This window comes from Populus euphratica, unplaced genomic scaffold (genome assembly GCF_000495115.2).
Source record: "Populus euphratica unplaced genomic scaffold, PopEup_1.0 scaffold145.1, whole genome shotgun sequence".
Taxonomy (NCBI): Eukaryota; Viridiplantae; Streptophyta; class Magnoliopsida; order Malpighiales; family Salicaceae; genus Populus; species Populus euphratica.
The window spans coordinates 304,671-326,973 of NW_011500001.1; the positions used below are offsets into that span (position 1 = coordinate 304,671).

The window sequence follows — 22,303 nt, forward strand, 5'->3', positions numbered from 1 at the left end:
ATAATCAATTGCAATTATGTAAAATATAAAACCATGAGGCACAATTAGTTGAAACAATTACTCATTTAATCTTTAAACAAATTTTTTCACTCTTATCATCTCTATAGAAATAAGTTTACAATTATATTTAAATAATCTAATGAATTGCATTTCATATTTAAAAAACTATCATATCTTATTGCCTCAAACTCTTAAAGGCTTATGTTTTCTAATCTTTACACTTTCATAGAGAAATTGATCAAGAAACATCATTAAATGCTTCTCGTGTTCATGCAAGTGTCTCATTTTTCTTGGGCTAATATCATGACAACACCACATCTCTTTTCAATAATAAAGATGTCTAAAGAAAAATATGATAAGATGTAAATCCTAATGCCTCACACCTCTTCCATATCTCATCCAAAAATCATTAAGGGTCCTCTAAAAAATCAACATCATATCTCATCCAAAAATCATTAAAGGTCCTCTAACAAATCAATACCATTAAAGCTGAAAGTTTTCATTTGAGAAAATTGATCGATTCATTATTTTGAACTTACTAAGGAATAAAATGCATTATTTGGTCCTTTTATCTTTTCTATTCAATAACAATATTAACTATTTTTACACTACTTGAGTTACCTTGTATAATCTTTGAACTAATATATTTATTAAAATATCGCCACTAGAATTACCTTATATAGTCTTTATATTAAAACATTTATTGAAATACTGCTACTAGAGTTTGCTTCTTGCTCCTTATCTTTATTCCCTTTAATTGGGTCATTCTCTTAACCTTCCACTTCAATTTCTTGTGCAACTTTCTTTTTTACTTTTAACCTTTGGTTCTATCTTGAAAAAGATCAGTGAATATACCATCATTCAATTGAGAAACACCCCCTCAACAAATATCAGCTACTCTCATCAAATATTTACATCATATTTTCTTCAATAAACTCAACAACATCTTATCTCCGATCAGCCTTCACTATATTTTCATATTCTAGGTTGATCGGATTGTCATTTTCAAACAAATAAATATAAAGTTACAAACCTAAAAATGAGCAAGAATGGATCTAAATAAAAGATATGTTTCTTCTTTACCAAGATTGGCTAGTCTTCGATGATGTTTACATCGGAGTTTCTCTTATAAAGCCTTAAAAATGACTAACTTAGTCATCAATGCCTGTGATACTTATTTTGCAAAACCACTAATCTTTTTCATGTGTTCACACTTCAAGCCTTCTTAGTGGATTTTTATCAAAGATTAAACTTGTTCTCTTGAGATTAAAAGCCCAAAAATAGGCTCTTTGGTCTTCAAGTTTAGAAAAACCACCAAAATCTTCAAAAACTAAGTTTGTTCTAAAACTAGTATAGGTACAAAACTCACAACTCAACGTACCCAAAACTCTCTCACTTTTATCAAAGGACGAAGCTTTAATTAATAAGGATCAATCTTTGATTAAATCCATAAAAATCCAAAGTTGAAACCTTATATATAGCCTTTAAAAATCAACTAAAAAAAGAAGAAAAATGGGAGGAAAATATTGATAATGAAATCTTATATGTGAAGGTTCAAGAGCCTAGCACCAAGTTTCCTCAACTTTGAGAGAAAGTATCGATCTTGAAAAAGAAAGGACAACAATCATTGTTAGATCTTGGAAGGTATAAAATATTCACTTAGTCTAGTAGATGATGTTCATGTGACACATTTCTATCTTGTTTATACATGTTTAATGATGTTTCCAAGCATTTTGTTATCACATTAATTGTGGTTTTGATTTTGATTAGTGCATAAATTGTTGTCATTATTGTTTAAATCTTGCTTGAAGTTGTTATTAATGCTACTAAATGCCAAAATAATATATTTGTAACTGATTTTGATAAAATAAATTGTTTTTATATTTTATTAAATATAACAGTAGGTATTTGATGTCTTTTTAAGGTTTGTTGATGCATGTTATGGGTTTCCAAGTTTTGGTTAAGTTCTTTTGATTGTCAAGATGTCAATTTTAAATTCATATTGTTGAATATAAAGGCTATTTTAAGTTGGCGGTTTCGAAGTTTGAAACTTCTTGTATAATTTTGATGTTTTAGTTTTTTTATTCAAACATGTTTGGTTACGATAATGTGATTTGTGAGGACTAAAAGTAATTGTTTAGAGGCCTAAAATGCTAGTTTTGAAGGTTTGACAGTGGCTGGGTTTTTTAAGGTGGTCTTCTTCGTGTTCTTGAAAAGAACATTAACTTAGCTTTATGGTTTAAATTAGTTTTGGTCCATTTCTTTGCATTAAATACTTTATTGGACTTATTATTAATTATCCGGGCTTTATTTGCATCAATAACAAGTGTTTTTTAGTTTTAATCACAGGGTTTTGATTCAAAACTAAAATTTTTTTTGATAAAATAGTGTCGGGTCTTTGATAATCGAAGAGAATGAATGTCATATTTTAATTGTATCTGGTCTGATTTGAGAACCACATTGTTGGGTTTGCCTTGGATATACTTCGTGGTCTTGAGTTTTCTACGTTTAATCTGTTTTATATTTATTTCATGTGTTTGTGTTTTTTTTTTTTTAAGTTTGATTCATTTTAAGTTTTAGTTTCTATTTTGGATTGGTTTTCAAGTTAAACCAGTGCTTCTAGTTTGGTTTATAATCAAACAAAAAATTTTAAGTTAACATAGTCGGGTCAACATCAGGTAAAAAAGTTCAAACTCTATTTTATTTGTAATGTTTTTGCTAAAGGTTTTCTTGGGTTTAAGGGTGTATTTGATAAACACCCCCTTAGAACTACTTTTATAATTTTGATTTTTTAAAAAATGATTTTTTCTAAACAAAACCTAAATAAAATAATATATTTATTTTCTTGCATATGAAAAAAAAAAATCCTTCAAATTATCGAAATATTTTTTTAAAAAAAAAATCTAAAATACTTTTCCATGTTTTTAAAAAATGTTACTTTTACAACAAATTTATAAAATTCCAAAAAAAATTGACTTATATTTTAAAAATATTAAAAATTTATTTTTATCAAAAATATATATCAGTATACATAAAAAGGTACAAAATTTCAAAAATATATTATGGTCAGTTACACCAAATTTTATCAACAAATACATCATCTACATGTCATCACGTGTATACAACAAATACATCATTTGCAGAAAAACAAATTTTATCAACAAATACATCATCTACATGTCATCACGTGTATACAACAAATACATCATTTGCAGAAAAATTATGTATATTTATAAAAAAAAAAAAAACATTTGGTTTGAAGAGAAATTACAGGGAAAAAAAAAGGTTAAAAAATGAATGCATGAAGAGGTGCCCGTATATGCATGTGACACCACAACTAAGACTGGGTTTTCTCATCTACTGAGAATCCAGCATTAGTTCTTCAGCTCCTACTTGATCCAAAAATCCAACCTTCTAGCATGATTACGATGCAAATAAGTTAGGGGATTTCCCAAGCTCGAGGCTCTCATTATGCTTCTCCTGTGCCTGAGGAATTGAGTCAGTTGACAGAGCTTGAGGAGGGAGCCTGAAAAGATTACAGTATGTTCGCTTCCATAGCTGCTCGAGTCAAAATATTCTTCTGGATGATTTACAATTCGTCCCCACATTCAAGCAATTGGTTTGCTGCCTTAGCTTGATGAACATGCAGAAAGATGGAAACCTAATGGCAGTGAAGAAAATTGCAAAATTAGGCACATTCCGAGCATATAATTCAATCCTAAAGTAGTGGTGGCTTCTATTCCAATGAGCAGTTAGCCCACCTCCAAAACCTTGGTGACACCGAGAATAATGTCAAGCAGCACAGCGACAATTTCTGTAATCCCAGAAAATACATTTCGATGCAGGAGGTTCTGATTTACATGGATGTTTTAATCATTAGAGCATTGCATAGTAAGTCATCCGGTCACTCCAATTTTAAGTGACCTCCAATGTATTCACAGGTTAGTGTGGAGAAATTTAGGCCTGGCTATTTTGAGATTCGTGGAGAACTGACAAAACCCAATACCAAAAATATTGACCATCTTCCTCTGCTGCCTCATACCAGCACCAAGACGTAATATCAGAATTTTCTTATTAAAAAAATAATAAGAAGAACGTAGCTTTCAGTTTGAGCCTCCTCTGGTAATATACATAATTTTGAAATTCAGACATTTCGATTTCATGACAACATGGTAGTTAGCTCTGAGTTTATTCCTGGATAATGCTAGACTGCCAGTGATGAAGGATGAACCTGGTTGGAAGAATATTCTCTGGAGCATGAAGTTATCTTTTCCCTGACTTAAATTCAATAACTTCCAATCCTACTAAGACCAGGCATCTTCTCTGATCCATCAGTGGTTATATAATCTCTCATCTTCTCAACATCAACCCATCTCCCATCGCCAGCATATATGTTAGAAAGCATGACTCTGTAGGCACCCTTTTTGGGCTCGCTGTCAAAAAGCTGCTGGGCTACAATTTCTGCCAACTCAGAATCCCCATGAGCATCGCAGCATGACAACAATGCTCCCCAAATGCCAGAATCTACTGGTTGCTTCAAGGACAGGATAAAACTATATGCCTCGTCCAGCTCTCCTGCCATCCCAAGAAGCTTTACAATGTGAACATAATGCTCTGTTCTAGCTTGGATCCAAAACTCATCTTTCATTCTCCTGAAAATTTCCCTTCCATCTTTAACAAGGCCAGCGTGGCAGCAAGCACAAAGGAGAGCAGAGAAAGTAGACTCATCAGGTTTCAATCCTTTCTCTAGGATCTCCGTAAACATGTCAAAAGCTTGGGAAGCAAGTCCATGCAAGCCAAGACCTGAGATAATAGAATTGTATGAAACAATATTCCTGTATGGCATATTCTGAAAGACACGAAGCCCCAATCCCACAAAACCGCACTTTGAATACATATCTATTAGAGCAGAAGAAACCATGACATGTGATTCAAATCCATATCGAACTATATAACCATGTATCTGAACACCAGGCCCTACGTTTGCCAATTGAGCAATTGCCACCAATACACTAGCAATCAAAACAGAATCTGGCTTTTTACCCGCCAAATTCAGATTCTTGTAGAAAAGTAATGCCTTCTCATGTTCTCCAGCCTGAGAAAATCCAGTTATCAAAGCAGACCATGTTACTAAATCGGGCTGGCATAAACTTCTAAATACACTATATGCCAGATTGACGCATCTAAATCTCGAATACATGCTGACAAGCGAACTGCCTACATGATCATTACAATCAAAACCACTTTTCAAGCATAACGCATGAATTCCTTGGCCAAGCTCAAGCGAGCTAGAGTTTGCTAAACCCGAGATTAACGCAACATAGGTATAACCATCTGGCCTTTTATTCCCGTTGTCTCTCATTTCATTAAAAAAAAGCAACCCTTTATCACCAAATCCACAATAACCACAGCCAGAAATCATAGCATTCCACAGAACCAAATCTGGTTCAAAAACCCCACAAAACACCTTGCTTGCTTCACCAACAAGACCCATTTTTGAGTAACCTGTAACTAATGCACTGCAAGTAACCGAATCCAATCCCAGACCGGAAATAATCACTCCTCCGTGAACAATTCTCAACCCATCCACATAAAAATCCTCACAACATGCTCGTATAAGACACGCATAAGTATACTTATCTGGTATTACATCAAATCCAATCATCTTTGTGTACAGCAAGAATGCATCACCAAATTTATGAGCTTGTGCATAAGCTCTGATGATGGAATTCCATAAGAAAACACTGCGTTGAGGAGTTTTATCAAACAGGTTACGAGCAGAGAAGAGGTCATTGTTTAAAGCATAGAATCTTACAAGTTTTGTTGCATAAAATGGGTCTTGTAAGAGGTGGGTTTTGGTTACTAAAGCATGTAATTGTTTGGTTCTTGATAGTGTTTGATGGGCTTTTGAAAGTTGTAAGAAAAGTGACTGAAATTTAATCGACATTTATGAAACTTTTGTGTGGTCAAGTCCCCATTTTTGTCAAAAATCGACAAAAAAAAAATGAAGATGTTCTGGTATATCTTGTGAGAGTAACATCGTTTGAAGAAGGAACTGAAAAGAAACAGGATTGACTGCTTGGTGTGACTGACACTATTTTTTATCACCTCGAAATTTTAAGGTAGTAAGGCGACGCTGCCCACATTAACTGTCGTCTACAAAAAAAAAAAAAAAAAAATTAAATTTTAAAAAATCTTTGTGTCATTAGTCCCTTCTTTCAACAGTGACAGAAATGTTGAGGACTGCACTTCCTAGTAGTCATGGAGGGATTTGTTCTCTTTTTCCGGTATTTGAGTTTGATTTTTTTTTATGCATAATTCTCGTGATGTTTTATTTATCATGTAAGATGTTTAATAAATTTAAAAATTAATAGTAGTATCTATAAACTGACTCGGACGCTCTAAGTTAAAAAACAAAAAAATGTTAAGGACTCACCTTAACAAACAGTTGTTTAGAAAGAAATTCGGGGCAGAAAAAGAAATTAGAGAGGAGAAGAGTTATACAAGTTCTGCAATTTCTGTTGTATTATTTCTTGAATGATCAGCTTCCTATACAATAATCGTTTTATACATCAATACAGCTGATTAACTACTCTTGTTTCTGGTATTGCCTAACCTTCTGTTGTTGCTTCCTTCTTTCTGCACAATGATCAACTGACTCTCTCATCAATCCTTGGCTGGTAACAGGAAATCAATTAAAAGAAATTCTTTAGAATCTATTTCCCTTAACAGACATGTTTTTCCTGAAAGTATCGTTCCTTTGTGTTCTAGGACAGAAATCAAGAGCGAGAGAGAGTGAAGTTGATCCGATCTTAGGGTTGTCGATTTCACCTGGACTCACAAACACTAAAGTTACCCAATTTATCAATTTTATGCATCTTTTAAGTAGATAATCCTTGTAGTCGATGGAAAATATTTTTCTCACATTCTTTGATCTTAAAAAGAGATGATAGTGCTAGGGACAATTTCACTCTTAACACATAAGATAGATCCAAATCTTCTTTTATAATAGCAAACATGCAACCCTAGTGATTATTTCTCCCCACAAAATTGTTGAAATCTTCCCATGTCATCCTGTTCGTAAGTGATTTATCTAGTTACATTTTGATAGTAAATAAAGTGACATTTTGCCATCGAAAAGCATTTCATGATTCTTTGAGAATCACCAAGCGTTTGTAGAGGTTTCAATCTTGACACATTGCAAACCAATGAACCGGTCCCTTGCAGACATTTGGTTGGTAAAGCGTTTGTCACTTCTCACAATCTATTGTTTTCCAGAACAAGATAATGTTGTCTGACAATTCAAACAAGACTCTTTTTCCCTGAATGTAATGAAATGTCCTGAAAGTATCGGTCCTTGGACAAATGCTCCCCGTCACAATACATACTACGGTGATCACTGAACATGGATGGGGAAACTTGTTAGAGATAAATTAAAGATCATATAGTTGGCTTTAAAGCTTTGGGCTATCAGTATCATGTCTATAGCAAGATGCCTAAGGAGTGCTCCTTCATAAGAAAGTTTGGACAAACACTCGAATGATCTTTAAGCTTTTTTGCATTTTTCCCCCCCTACAGAACGATACCGTCATTTCTTCTCCAATTTTCCACAGAACAAATGCAAGGACAGAAGGCAAAGCACATAGAGAAATATAAGCGTTGTTTCGTACAGGAATAAACACAAATACCATAACAGCATTCAAGCACTGTCCGGCAGGCGCACTAAAGACTAAGGGGTCTCCACATATCAACATAGCAACTCAAAGACCTGGGAAGCACCTTCTTCCAAGCATCAAGATCCGGCAATTTACCGGTGAGAGCGAGCGAGCTATCGTCCTTTCGATTCCCGAGATTCAATACAGAAAGCCTATCACCGAAAACCTGGTGCATTGCCTTCAAAGTATCTTCCATAACCACCTTACCATCCCTTCTTTTATCCTCAGCCTCCACACAACTACCCCCAACATTCACCATGATTCGCCCGCCTTTCCTCAAACTCTTCCTTAATTTCTCCCAAGTGTTTGGATCTTGGAGTTCAGGTATCAAGCTTCCTTTACAAAACAAATCAACAAGAATCCCTGAGAACCCATCTTTAACTTTAGCAGATAATGCATTTCCAACGTAAATAAAAAGCCTATCGGGGTATTGTTTTTCCAGCTTTTTGAGACCAAAAAACTCTCTTCCAACATCAATCACTGATGAGTCAAGCTCCCATCCATGGACCACCACTCCTGGATACAATTCTAGCAGCAAACGAGCTGTGGAACCTGCTCCGAATCCGAGAATGGCAATGGGTCCAGGGGGTATGATGGGGGGCAAAGCAGCGAAAACGTCGAAATAAGTGTTGGTTAGTGACTTGAAGAGGAAGGAAATGCTGTGAATGTTTCCAGGAGCATCTAAGAGGAGGAGTCTAGAACCAGCAAAAGGGTGATCAGCTTTTCGAGAGATTTCGAGGACGCGAATGTAGTTGTGTCTAGACTTGAATTTGGCTATGATTCTGACGTCTTCAATGGGGATGCCATCCTCTTGAGTCCTGGTTTGGGGGGTGAAATCGTGGTGGGTTTCTTGAGATTTGGATTTTATTTGGAGAGGTTTTGAAAGGGTTTTGGAGGAGAGTTTGATGATTGTACGGTAGGTATGGTGGGATATTTGAATTGGGAAGGGGATAAACGGTCGAATTTGAAGAGCTGTTAGAGACATTTGCTCTGTCTCTTCGCTTTCTTTCTGGTTAATGGCTCCTATTAGTGGCTAGTGGCAGCGAAGCGAAGATTTATTACAAGGCGATGACATGAGAACAAAAGGATATGGACAACGGTGTCGTTTCATGCACATAGATGCTCCACTGAATAATAACATTACCATTGCTTTCTTTGTTCGTGAAAATTTTGGAACAAGGCTGTTTGTTACTGGTATGCTTGCTTGACCACCTTGCCACACCGCTAACCCACGGTCAAAACGTTATTGCTAAGCCCATAAAAATAATCACGGAGGGCCTTGCAGACCTTTTCCTTTTGGGGAATTCTACACCGAGGGTATAATTAACTAATTCTTCAACCGAGATCATGGGAAATGAAGATCAGAGGATTAAAAAACAGAGACATCCTTGACCACTTGACTTGTTCATTGGGGTTGGTAATAACATGAACGGCCGAAAGAACAAAAACCTAGAACCTCTTTAGCATCGCAGTAAAAAGCTCCGAATAAATCATGGCTTACCACTTACAGTGAGCGAGCCACCAATACAAAGGAAATGTGTTGCCATGTTGCTCGCATAATTACTACAATTCCTTCATTACATGACATGACCTAAGATACAAATTCAAGGAGTGCTTAGCCACCATTGCTTCGCCCCTGTCAGTTGCGACCAATTAAACTTTACTGCATCATGTGTATGTTACATTAGGCATGAGAACATGGCCCAGGTCGGTCCAAAGTCTAACTTTATCTTGCTTGCCCAGTATAGAGAAAAAGAACAATCCTATCAATTATGTTTGGCATGGTCTGAGCTCCACATACAAGTGTGTAAATTATGCTAGGTTATCAACCACAACTAATTGTACAACACAGTAATTCAACAAAAAGACTTTGCAAAACGAGGAAATATTACCATTTGCCTATTCTAATGATATTTGTCCAAGGTATCTATATGGTTGGTGGTCCAAACATAAAATCCTTTGCTACGCTTTGGGGGATGGACTGAAACTAGAAGATAACTGATCTCCGTGCATCACAACCCTGGATGCTCTTTCTTGTCTTCTTCCATCGTATCCACACCATCCCTGCATTAAGATTCAGAAATTTCCATATCAGACGGAGTACGCATGTACCAATTCACTTTGGAAATACTACGAGTGATGTCTCTCAGGGTCTTCCTTTATCTCAAGTAATCAAAGCATCTAAAAGCAACAGAGAAAAATTTAACAAACATGACAAGCAGCTGTCATATAATTCCCACTCTTGGACTCAGTTGTCGTCACATTGTATGCATGACTCTTACAAACTCCCAGTGAAAGACAAGGACAGACAGACAGAAAGAAAGAAACTTGCATAAGAACAACTAATGAACTTCCTCCCGTATTCTACCACCAAGGTACAAATAGGTGAAGTGTGAAGCTTTGAGCAGCCTCAGCTATCTGCAGATAAAGTCCAAGGGGAAGAGCACCAGAACCGTCTTCCGGAAGTCATTTGACAAGTTCAGTTCAGTTCAGTTCATCAGACAATTAAAAGTTCTTACCTTGTCTTATTATTTGGCTGTGCATCAGCATTGAAAAATCTAGGTTCAGGTTTCTCATCTTCATCATGATCAGACTCAAAATCCTCACCATTCCATATGCGACGCTTTGGTCTTTGATCCATGTCCTCTTCAGCCTGCATCCAACGAGCTCATAAAGAAAAGAGATGTAATCAAAAAGTTATGACAATCCAACCATATCAAGAAAATTTTTCCACTGCCTACTGACCTCTTCCGGAACTTCAGTTGTGGGTGGTGTTGTTTGAAAAGGTACACTGGGAGCATTAGGCAGTCGAGAAAGTTGCTCTAGCAGGATGTTCCTGAACAAGTTGCAAGTCACACAATTGTACAAGCAGACATAATTACATCAAAGATGGAAGGACACATAACGGATGCATGTACAAAACATTTGTAAAGCTATTTTTATCTACAACGAAATTTAGATGCATACTTAAGTGCTATGCATGAGAGAGAGACATTTTAGTCATAATGCATGAGTTCTCAGCTAAATGGTTGTCAATCTGATTGTCAGTCCCATTCAAAAGCTTCAATTCAAATTATACAATTGACTTCATTATTGTAACTATTGAAGAATATAGATGGAATTTCAAAGAAACTTATCAGAAAGGCAATCAGCTACTAAATTCAAAGTAAGAACGAGAATATTTAGCATAGGATTGCACCATGCTTTAAAGCATAGGAATTTCAAAATTGGAATTCTGACTCTAAGTTCCAAGAAGTATATGAGAAACTTTTTTTTTTTTTTGATATGAGCATTGGAAGGGGCAGATCAACAAGTAGTAGTTATGCCGTGTTTATGGATTACAGAGTTGGTATTTACCAAAATGACAAATGCAAAAAAAAAAAAAATTCCTTGCTGGTTCCAATCTCCAAAAGTTGTATCCTCAATTTTGAAATTTAATTCCAAGAGTTAACATGGCACTAGTAACAACTTTAGTCATAAAGAAGTAATGAAGTCTGAAATTCACCTTATTCTCTCCATATCTTTGGGTGAGTTTAGGTTCTCCACGTTGGATGGCTCAACATGAAGTGTATAATCAGGGCCAAAGTACTCAAAGTACTCATTGTAAGGCAATTTATTATCTGGTTCCACCCCAACTGCAACAGCTGTCTGAGACAAAGTAACAGGTGCATTAGTAACTTATTAGCATTTTAATGGAATTGATATGCCTGTGTGTGCATGGACACAAACGTGTGTGTGTGTGAGAGAGAGAGAGAGACCTCATAGCACCAGCAACGGGCAACATTCCTGATAGTATAGCCACCCCCACCCAAGACCATCAGAGGAACATTATAAGATCTAAGAAAACGAAGGCAGTCTGCATGGCCCTTAACAGACAAATTAAAACACCCCAACCTATCACCAGACAACGAATCTGCACCACATTGGAGAACAACTGCATCAGGTTGATAAACCTCCATCACTTTTTGGATTAGAGGCCGAAACAGACCACGGAAATTTTCATCATCCATCCCATCATTTAATGGAATATTCAGGGCATAGTTTTTCCCCTGCCCAGCACCAGTGTCTTTAATGTGCCCAGTCCCTGGAAAGAAATCTCCGTATTTATGGAAGGACACTGTCATAACCCTGTCAGTAGTGTAGAATGCCTCCTCAACACCATCTCCGTGGTGGACATCAATATCTACATACAGTACACGCTGCCCAAATACATTCAAATATGGCATTCAGAAAAACATTGAGAAATCAGAACATGCAACTATGTTGATTTGCAAATCTTAAACAAAATTTCTTCAATTAAAACTGAATAAGATCACATGTAAAAAGAAGAGGCAGACCTAACATGGCCATTCAAAATTGATCATATCGCAACTAAAATTGGAAATGAGCAGATAACAAAAGCACTGACACCATTTGTACAAAAATGCTCGAATACAAAGAAACTACTGTACTTCAAGAAAGGCATATATAAAAACCATCATTTTTACTCCCAATCTGAATAACTAGAACGCATAAAACTTGTGCTGTCGTTTGCATCTCATCAAGCAAGTTGATATTTCGATACCACCTAACCCGAATTTCGAGTCTCAAACAACAACCATTACATTTTCTCAAAAATTAAGCACAAATATAAATATTACCAACTACAACATTGCTTAAAATACATAGCTTTCTGGAGAGAGAGGGAAAAAAAACTCAACTAAGATGCGAAAAAAAATATCGAGCACCAATTATGATTACAAAATAAAACCCAGATCAATTAACAAGTATAAGAAACAATAGCCAAAATAAATGAAAAATAAAAATAAAGGAGAGAAAAAGAGGCATTAGTAATTTACCCTGTGAACTTTGAGCAACTCAAGAATGCCAAGAACAATATCATTAACATAACAAAACCCAGAAGCCTCACTCCTCTTCGCATGATGTAAGCCACCAGCCCAATTCAAAGCAATATCAGCATCCCCTCTATTAAGCTTAACAGCAGCACCAATAGAACCACCAGCAGAGGCTTGGCAAAACCCAAATAACCCATCAAAAACTGGACAATCTTCACCAACATTAAACCTCTTCAACTGCCTCCCAAATGCTGGATCACCCACAGATTGTGGCGACACTGAAGACAAGAATTCCACGTACTCATCAGAATGGAACTTTCGTATGTCTGTAGGACCTGCTGGGAACGGACGGTTGATCTCCATCCGACGGTGGAGAGCGTAGTGGACTATCAAGTTGTGGGCCATACGGATTCTATGGGGTTTCATTGGGTGGCCTTGACCGTAGTAGTAGTCGCCGATTGTGGGTTCGTAGAAGTAGGTGACTCGGCGTTTTTTTGCGTCTGTTCCTGTTGATGGTAAAGATGCGCCTCCGGTGATGTCCTCCATTTTTTTCAAACAAAAAAAAAAAACTGAAAATCACTGAAGAGGAGGAGGAACAGAGGAGGATGAGGAGGGAGGGACTGCTTCGTAAGAGGAGTTGAAAAATGGGGTGTGAGATACCTTCTTGCGCTTATGTGTAAAGACAAACACGCTTAGAGTTCCGATTTTTCCAAATCCGTTTAAAACCCGACTCTTTATATATATAAAATTGAAGTTTAGGGTTAAATATAAATAAAAGACTGTCCAACATAGTATTAAAAAAAATAAAAGAAAATTTAAAACTTTGTTTTTTACTGTACACATACTTTTGTTTACTGACAATTCTAACCTTTAAAAAACACAAATTTGAGTGTTTTTAAAGAATAAAATAGTCTTTTTATTTATTATTTTTAAATTGTCAAGGGTATCTTGCGCTTTTAAAAGTAAATAAGTGATTTTGTTTATTTTTAAAAGTAAATAAGTGATAGGCTGTATCTGATAATTAAAAAATTAATTTCATTGTGTCATTATATTTGTTTTTATCTTCTTCTTTTTTTTATATATGATACATGTAATTGTTAAATCTCTAGGGAGTTACCAGCATCCTTTTTTCTCTTTATTTTCTTCTAGAAAATCATGTCTGCCCCCCATATTTTCATGTTAGCTCTTCAAGATCTTTTTCTTTTGATTTTGTCCTTAATTTTATTTTATTTTTTTGTTTTAATTCATTTCTCAAAAAAAAATTTCAAATGATGGTATAATAATAATAATAATTAATTATTATTATTATTATTATTATTATTATGTTAATAGTAACGATAATGATAATAGTGATAATATTATGATGATAATACTAATAATACTAATAATAGTAATATGATAGCAATAAAAAAATTTCATCAATCGATATTATATTTGATAAGGATTGAGTTTTATTATTTTTTCTTACATGGTATTTTTATTTTATTAACTCGGGTTATGAGTTTGAAAATTTTACGTGGCTCAACATCTTCTTTTATTTTTTACTTTATTATTTTTTTCTTAATTTTATTATTTAATAGTAATTTTTAAAAATAAAAACTAATTATCTAGGTTTCCTTTAAAATTTCAAATCAACAAAATATATAAAGCATGTATAACATATTATAATTCTAGACACATATTATAGTGGAATGTAATAGTGAATGGATGATTTTACCCTAAACCAAATCAACATAAAAGATTAAGCTTAAGGGTACAATGGTTTTTTCAATATGACTTATTTGTTATTTTTGTTTTCAATTGGAATACAAAGGTATTTTCACTTCTTTTTTTTTTTATAAAAGTAAAATACCTTCATTACTCTTAAAGGAAAATCAGATAATTGGTTGCTAGGGTTTTTTTTTTAAGATTTCACATTAATAACATAGTAAATTACTAACTTACCCTTGGAATGAAATTTAACTTAGGCCTAGAGCATTTCTGGATCTTTATATTGACTTCTACATTATAACTAAATTAGTAAAAGGAATTTTTATATTTTTGTATTAATTAAAAATAATTAAAATTTTAAAATTATTAAGTGAGTGTCATACATATAATGTGCATGGAAGGATTTTGTCACTCTTCAACTGCATATATGATGTCCTTCGTAAGTAAATAATTATCTTTTATAGTGTCATTAGATTCCACACAATGTCATATTTTTCTATTGACGGCGTGTGTTTAATGTTTCTAGATGGATTTTAGTTGAAGTCATTTTTTTTTCTCTTTCCTCCCTTCAAATTCATGCCTAGCAATTAAAATTCCAAAACAGTCCTTTTTATTAGGAATATTTGAGTATCAATCTTCATTGTTTTGATTTTTTATTTTTTTCCTTGGTCCTTTTGTAGGTTTTTTTTTATTTTTCAATTTCATTCTCCAATCATTTTTTTTTTTCAAATATGGTCCTTGTTTTTTTTTCTTTTTTTTTTCCTTTCATCTCTTTTATAAATTTTCCATTGCTTTCAATCCCATCTTTTAATCAAGATATTAGTTTTTTAAAAAAATTTAAATTGGGTCCTCATTTTTTAAGTGGTTTCTTCTTTTACTTCTTTTGTAATATTGATTTTTCTTTTAAATTTAACCCTTCAATCCAAAATTATTCACTTTTTTTTATCAAATTTTTATCTATATTTTTTTATTGGTAGTTTATGTTTTTAATTCTTTTTATGATTATTTTTTTTAATTTTATCATTAGACATTTGATTTTTTAAGGTTTTAGCTTTGTAATTTTTTCAAGTTTGATACTTTTAATCAAATGGCTCGGGTCCTAAGTTTTATGAACTAACATAGGCTCCGTCTTTTTTATGGACTTTTTTTGTTCTCATTACTCAATGTTGATTATTTTTTTCTTTTAAATAGGATTCATGGTTTTCTTTGTTTTTATATTTATAATGTTATCTCAATATCATGACTTGACTCATGATTATAGCATGTTAACTTAGATAGGCTCCCCTCCTTTTTGTTTTTCATTTAGTTACTTTTTATTTATTTTTTTGAATTTTTTTGTGTTATTTCTTTAATTTTATCCTTCAATATTTGATTTATTGAGAATTAATTTTTATTTTTATATGTATATATTTGATGCTTCCAATCAAATGGCTCGAAACACGAGTTTTATAAGCTAGCAATGGTTGGCTGGCATCAATTTTTTGGTTTATTTTATTTCTCATCTTATAATTCAACATTAGTTTTTTAGAAAAATTAGGTTTAATGACTTACTTTTATTTTTCTTTCTATTAAATTATTTTGATCTCATAATTTGACTTTTAGATTTAGTGGATTGACTTGAGCAGGCTCAAGTTTTTTAATAGTTGCTAATTTCTTTTATCTTTTTAGATGTTAGATTTTATTTTTTCAATTTCAACATTTAATATTTGGTATATTGAAAATTGAATTTCAAGATTTTTCCCAAATTTGTTATTTTTTGTTAAAGGACCTAGATCACAGGTTTAATGAGTTAATATAGATTGACACCTTTGTTGTTTTTTATTATTTATCTTTTATTTTTATCATTCAACAATCCTTTTTTCCCTTTTTTTAAAAATGCTCTTATGTCAGCTTAACATCATTTTTTTGTCAAAAAACATTTTATTCGACTCGTGGAGGAGAACAAGTCACACAAATAGCTAATTATATATCAATGATGTTGTTGATTAAGTTTTTTATGTAAATTTCCATTTCATTACAAAATGGATTATTGATTTTTTTTTTCATTTTATTATTATTAGTGCTTCCTTATATAAATAAAAACATTTATACTATCATAACAGACTATTTGCATCATTAATAAACTTTGTATATTAATACATTTTATTTTAATTAAGCCTATGATTTTTATTTATTTATTGAGTATAATATTCATTTTAACCTTGTAAAACTTCTTTGGATAGAAAGTAGGGAAGGAGGTAGCCTTTTCTTTCATGAATTCAATCTTGAAAATCAAAATTTGTATGGAATTGTTTGCCATCTACAAAAATATTTGTTTTGACACAATATTTAGAACATCCTTTTCATTTCTAAAAAAACTTATTTTGAGAAATAAATCATCCTAGAAAAATAAAATGCATAAAACAATTGAAAAAAAAAATCTTTTTGATAGTTGAATAATTTTCTTGAGAACCCAACTCAATATCTAAATGATATTGTTTTACATATTCTTAACTTTGAACCTTTTGTTAAAGAACATCATAGTAGCTAATGTTAGAGGCATCTATCTCGAATATAAGATTATCCTCTGGATCAAAAATCTTTAAACATGAAAGTTTTTTTACCTAACTTTTAAGGGTTTTGATAATTTTTATCATTTGGTGATTCCAAGCAAGATGATTTTTCATAAGTATTTTGTACAAAGGTTAACATATGGTTACATAATTTGGAAAAGAAATAAAAAACATAATTAAGGCATCCTAGAAACCTTTGAAGTCGAGTTTTATCTTTGATTTCATTTGAAAATTTATCTGTAAATTTTATTAATCTATTGATTTAGGTTGTTGCTAGTTAATATTTGTTATATCTTAAAAATCTTGTTTTTGAATATATGTTAAAGATGTTTTATTTCATATAGTTATTAATCTTTGACATACATTTATCTATAAGGTTCAGACATGAGATGTTTGGTTATTGATTGTAAATTTTGAATATGTATTAAAAATATCAATTTTATTTTATTTATCAATTTAACCTTATCAAAATCCTAACTTTATATTAAATGTTGAAAATATTAAATAATTTTAGAGTCTATTAATAAGATCTTTCTTATTAGGTATTGGATACGTAATCCATTAAAGCTTTTATAAAGATGTTTATAATTTATGACAAGTCTTGATGTATTTTTCTCTATTTTAACTTGGTTTTCGATGAAAAAGATGGTACATAACTAATAAGACCTTTTATAAGTAATTCATTGATTTTTATTTTACAATATTTGAAAATTTCTTGATTCATTTAAATTGTTATTGCCTTTGTAGGGTTTTATTTTAATCAAAATCGTTTTTAAAAACTAAATAAATTGTATGTCATTTTCTATTCCAAAAAGCATTAGGTAAGTTGAAACAATTTTTTATTTAACTAATTCTTAAAATTGTTTTATTTTCTCTTGATTTTGAGGGAGTTTAATATCTTCTCTCTTTTTTTTTTGTTATAATATACTTCTTTGAGTGCAATTTTTTTTTTTTTGAATTACAAAATTTGATTTGTAGATTGATTTTTTTCCGGTGAGAGTTTCAACAAACATTTGGGCCATCCTTTCATTATCTCCATGCATGGCATGGCTCTCATATATATTTTAAGATATTTTAAGGTGTGTTTTAGGGGAATAAAAAAGTTTGAGTGTTGATACTTTGTTTCTTAATGGATCTTGGTGATAAGATGAATCTACAATTATCTCTTCACCAAATATTTTGCTCTTGATTTTTAGACCATTACTATAAAATGATATATTTGAGTTAGAAAGGAAGTTCAGAGAATGATTTATTGAATCATGTCTTTGACAAGTATAAATATATTCTTAAAACAAATTTCTTGATTGCATCTATGAACTTTTGATAATTTATAATTAATTTGAAGGTTTTTACCATTAGCATCACTGTATTTTTTGCATAATATTTCATTGGTACTAATCATTCTTAAATGCAGTTTTGATTTGCTCTAGAATTCACAAATATAATTTTTTTAATCTCATATTCATTATTGATAACCAAGGTTATTTCTATATATTATTTTTAAAATTTTATTTTTGTTATCATATTTATTATTATTTGATGCAAAATTTATGTAATTTCATTTTTTTAAGATGTTAAAGGTAATTCTTGGTTTATATAATTCTCCTGAGATGAAAAATGATCTTGTTTTTCTAATAGTAATAGTTTTAATTGAGTTTTGTTATGATCATATTAAAGCTGTCTTAATTCATCTTTGATTTCTCTAATTTCTTTTTGTAAATCTATAATAGAAGTTGGGTTTTATTATTTGGAAAAAATGATTTAAGATTTATTAAATATTGTACAATTTTATTTCTTTTGACTTTTTCTTATTTGAAACTAGATCTCTTAATTTAAAAGGTATTATCATTTAATTTCAGGGTCTTGAATTTCACCAATGATATCTAATAGCAAATATTTTTCTTGATTTATTATATTAATTTGTTTATAAAGACATGGACAAATTGTTGGACTATAATTAATTTTAATGTTGTTTTCTTGTTCACTATCGGTTCACTTAAGGTTTTTTTATTTTAAATGATTAAAATTTCATTATTGTAATTTCTTATATATAAATATCTGTTTCTGAATTGAAAATAATAAGGAGTTGATTTTTTTTATATTTTATCTTCAATTTCTAGTTCTCAAGTCTTTGTTTTTTTTTTTTCATTTTTCATTGATTTTTATAATGATCTATTTGTCCACTCTTATAATAAGTTGGTTATTTTGAAGTTGTCGTATTTTTTTATAAAGTTTACTTAGCCATGTTTTTTCACATTGAGGTTTTTTTATAATATTTGACTTTTAATTATTTTTCTAATCTATTATTGTTTTCTTGAGAGGGCAACAACAGTTTCATAACCATATTAAGCACAAAATAATCCTTACTTCTTTATACTTTCATAGAGTTTATATTTTATTTTAGCTTTGAGTTTAAAATCATTGCAAAGAGTTAACATTTCATTGTTGATGTGTTATGAGGTGTTCATATGATGGATTTTTATAAGGTATTGTTCCATTATATAAAATTTTAATTCTTGATCTTACTTTTTAGTAAACAGTTTTGGAATTCCAGATTAGAAAAATCTTTCTTCATAAAAAAGAAAGACATGGATAATATTTTCTAATAAAAACTTTGACATAAACAGATTGTTATACCACTTAAGATCTTGAAGTTTAGGATATATTAAGTTTGAAAGGATTTCATATGATTTTTCTTGAAATTGTTGTAAGTTGTCACATCTCAATGAACATTACAACAAGGGCCTAAATAACTATAATAAAAAATTGAGAGTTTACATCTAATAATTAGAGAGAAATATAAATTTATTTTAATAAAGAGTTAAATATATTTAAGTAAAGAATGATGTTATCTTTACAATATCTTTTTTTATGAAAGATTATATTTACTATATGTTTTCTCTTAAATTTATTTTTTATATTGTCATTAATTGTCTTAATATTTGTTGTTTTTTTTTTTTTCAGAGTATGTCTAATTTTTTTATGTTGGTTCCCAAAATAAAAGATATAGCAATTGTACAAAAATTTGGCATCATTCGTTTAAAAAAATATGTATAAATTATTTTTTTTATATCAATTCTAAAGGAAGAGACTTATCGAGAAAGAGAATAAACTGAAATTTTGAAATTTTGAAAATTTTATTTATAGGTTACTATTTGTTTCAAACATTTTTTTTTTAAATGAAGTTATTCTTTTTTTTTTTATGCTTTGTTTTTTTTCTTGAACATGATGAAGCTTAGCCCAAACCCGTTACACCTACACCTACTAATACATAGATAAATCATAGCCCAAAACGCATCATTACTGGGCTAAGATGAGCCGAGCCAGACCCATCTCTTCACTTTGATGAACGTAGGATTTAGTTTTTAAGACCCAGAACTAAAGCTTTTGCTTTTGGATGAACACCGCCAGAATATTAAAATGGAGAGTTTTAAACTAAAATAATTCATGCTCCCTCCCTCTCATTGCCAGGCTTCAAAGAAAATTGATCCCACACTCAAGTTTTAAAGATCGAACTAATTAATTCCCGAAGAACTTGCCCAGCATCCATTCCATTCTTTTATTTTCTTTCACAGGTTCACCCGTAGGCATGCATCTATGCGAGGGAAAGCTTGTTTGAGGGAAGAAAAACGTTGGTGCTGGTTCTGCAATGATCATAGCAGCAACCAAAAGAAAAAAAAAAAAGGAAAAACGAGCTCAAGCCTTTTCTACCGTCTAAATTGCAAATCTCGTTACTTCTGACCCTTCTTGTTCGATACTTTTTCTAACAATACAAGCTGAAACTACCCATGTTCATCTGGCTTCAAATTACTGGCTAGCATTCATGTTCTTTCCATTTTAGTCATGATTCATAACCGGAACAGAGTATTAAACCCAGATTCTCTTGGAACTCAAATAACAGAAGTTACCGATTCATGGTGACTAGTATTCATTCATGCATACGTTCATGTAATAAGAACAAGTGGGAACTTAATGGTTGCTAACAGGCTTTACACAAGGATATATTGCCGAGAGTATGATTCAAAATCAGTATACAAAGATTTGGACTTGATTAAGTAAGGCTATTACTCCTAGGCAGGAGCGGAGCCAGGGGGTGGCAAGCAGGGGCCCGGGCCCCTGCAAAAAAATTTAATATTTTCTATTATTTAATATTTTTAATTTAAATAAATAAATTTTTTAATAATATATACATTATTATATTAATTTTGGCCTCCCCTATAAAATGAACCCAGCTCCGCCCCTGCTCCTAGGATGAACAGGATGTGACGGATTCATTACTGTAATTGCCTCTCCCCACTGTTTGACGTCTCGAATTCTGCCTCTATTTTTTTTTTTTTGGTGTGTGTGTCTTGCCTCTTGCTTTTATTCTCTCTAATGTTTCCTGCCCCTCTTTCTTCGTTCCCCTTGGTTTGCTGTTGAATTCCCTTTTTTAAAGGTGAATATTAATTCATTCTAGAAAAAAAAATAAATCACCGCTTTTATTAGTTTATACGTTGGCCATCAGTGCTTCTTGGCTTGATTTGTGGAGAGAATATCATAGTTTGATATTTGAGCCTTGCATCAAAATGAAAAGGCAGGGCTGCTGGTCATGAAAGGAGGTTGATTAAGGGTGCATGTTTGACACGAAATTGTAATTGATTCTAGAAATTAAACCCTGATTTTTTATGCCAAGATTGTATCCGACATGTTAGAAGACACATATCTTCATTTTTGTGCCATCACGAGGCTTGATTAGGATCAAAATTCAACCCGAATAATGCACGAGAATCAGTTGTTTCTGCCTTTTATTGTTTGCCCAGAAATATACAAATGCAATGAAGAAAATAACTAAAACTTTTGTATTTTTTTTAATTTTTCATGTTTTTCAAGATTTTTTTAACACAAAAAAATTAAACAAAAAAATAAAGAAAATAAAAAAATTAACTAAAACTTGTTGGAAACCATATTTTTGAATGTTTTTTCTAATTTCTCAAAATATACAAAATTGAGAGTTGAAATTTAGGTTATGATAACAATGTTTACGATACGAATTCTTATAGAAGGCTTTCTATAATAAGTTTTGTAAATAAACATGATGTTCGAACCGAAAATAATTTGACAACTTTAAATTTAATTGAGAGATTTGACATCCTTAAACATTACATAATAGTCTAGTTTTTATAAATAACCAACTCAAAACAGTTTTATTTTCATGAGAGACTTATCCAAAGTGATTTTATTTTCATGGATAACATACCCTAACCTAAGCTGGTTTTATTTTCATAGATGACCTGTTCAAGTTGAAAAAAATATATTTTACTATTATAAGTAACTTGCTCAAATTGGTCTCCTTCTTATAAGTGGTTTATTTAAAATGATTTTATTTTCATGAGTGTTCTACTCAAGTTATAAAAAAATATATGAAACTAATCTAATTTTATTATAATGGATAACTTATCCTGATTGCATAGTTAATTTTTTTTTTAATATTACGGTTTAATGATAACTTTTT

The 22,303-nt window shown here is 31.7% G+C and overlaps 3 protein-coding genes across 3 annotated transcripts; all 3 read right to left on the reverse strand.

The window, feature by feature from the left end:
* Window positions 1–4,285: 4,285 nt before the first annotated feature.
* LOC105140907 (Tetratricopeptide repeat (TPR)-like superfamily protein) lies at window positions 4,286–5,665 on the reverse strand. Its single transcript, XM_011047951.1, has one exon. It carries the CDS (start codon window positions 5,663–5,665, stop codon window positions 4,286–4,288), a length of 1,380 nt encoding a protein of 459 aa, XP_011046253.1.
* Window positions 5,666–7,540: 1,875 nt separating this feature from the next.
* LOC105140875 (S-adenosyl-L-methionine-dependent methyltransferases superfamily protein) lies at window positions 7,541–8,871 on the reverse strand. The gene has a single exon (XM_011047911.1). The coding sequence runs from the start codon at window positions 8,698–8,700 to the stop codon at window positions 7,723–7,725; it is 978 nt and encodes a 325-aa protein (XP_011046213.1). The 5' UTR covers window positions 8,701–8,871; the 3' UTR covers window positions 7,541–7,722.
* Window positions 8,872–9,358: 487 nt separating this feature from the next.
* Window positions 9,359–13,251, reverse strand: HDA6 (histone deacetylase 6). The gene is made up of 6 exons (XM_011047912.1): window positions 12,554–13,251; window positions 11,474–11,914; window positions 11,221–11,363; window positions 10,461–10,551; window positions 10,235–10,368; window positions 9,359–9,779 (listed from the first exon to the last, which is right to left on the reverse strand). The coding sequence occupies exons 1-6, from the start codon at window positions 13,094–13,096 to the stop codon at window positions 9,728–9,730; spliced, it is 1,404 nt and encodes a 467-aa protein (XP_011046214.1). The 5' UTR covers window positions 13,097–13,251; the 3' UTR covers window positions 9,359–9,727.
* Between the last annotated feature and the right edge of the window lie 9,052 nt (window positions 13,252–22,303).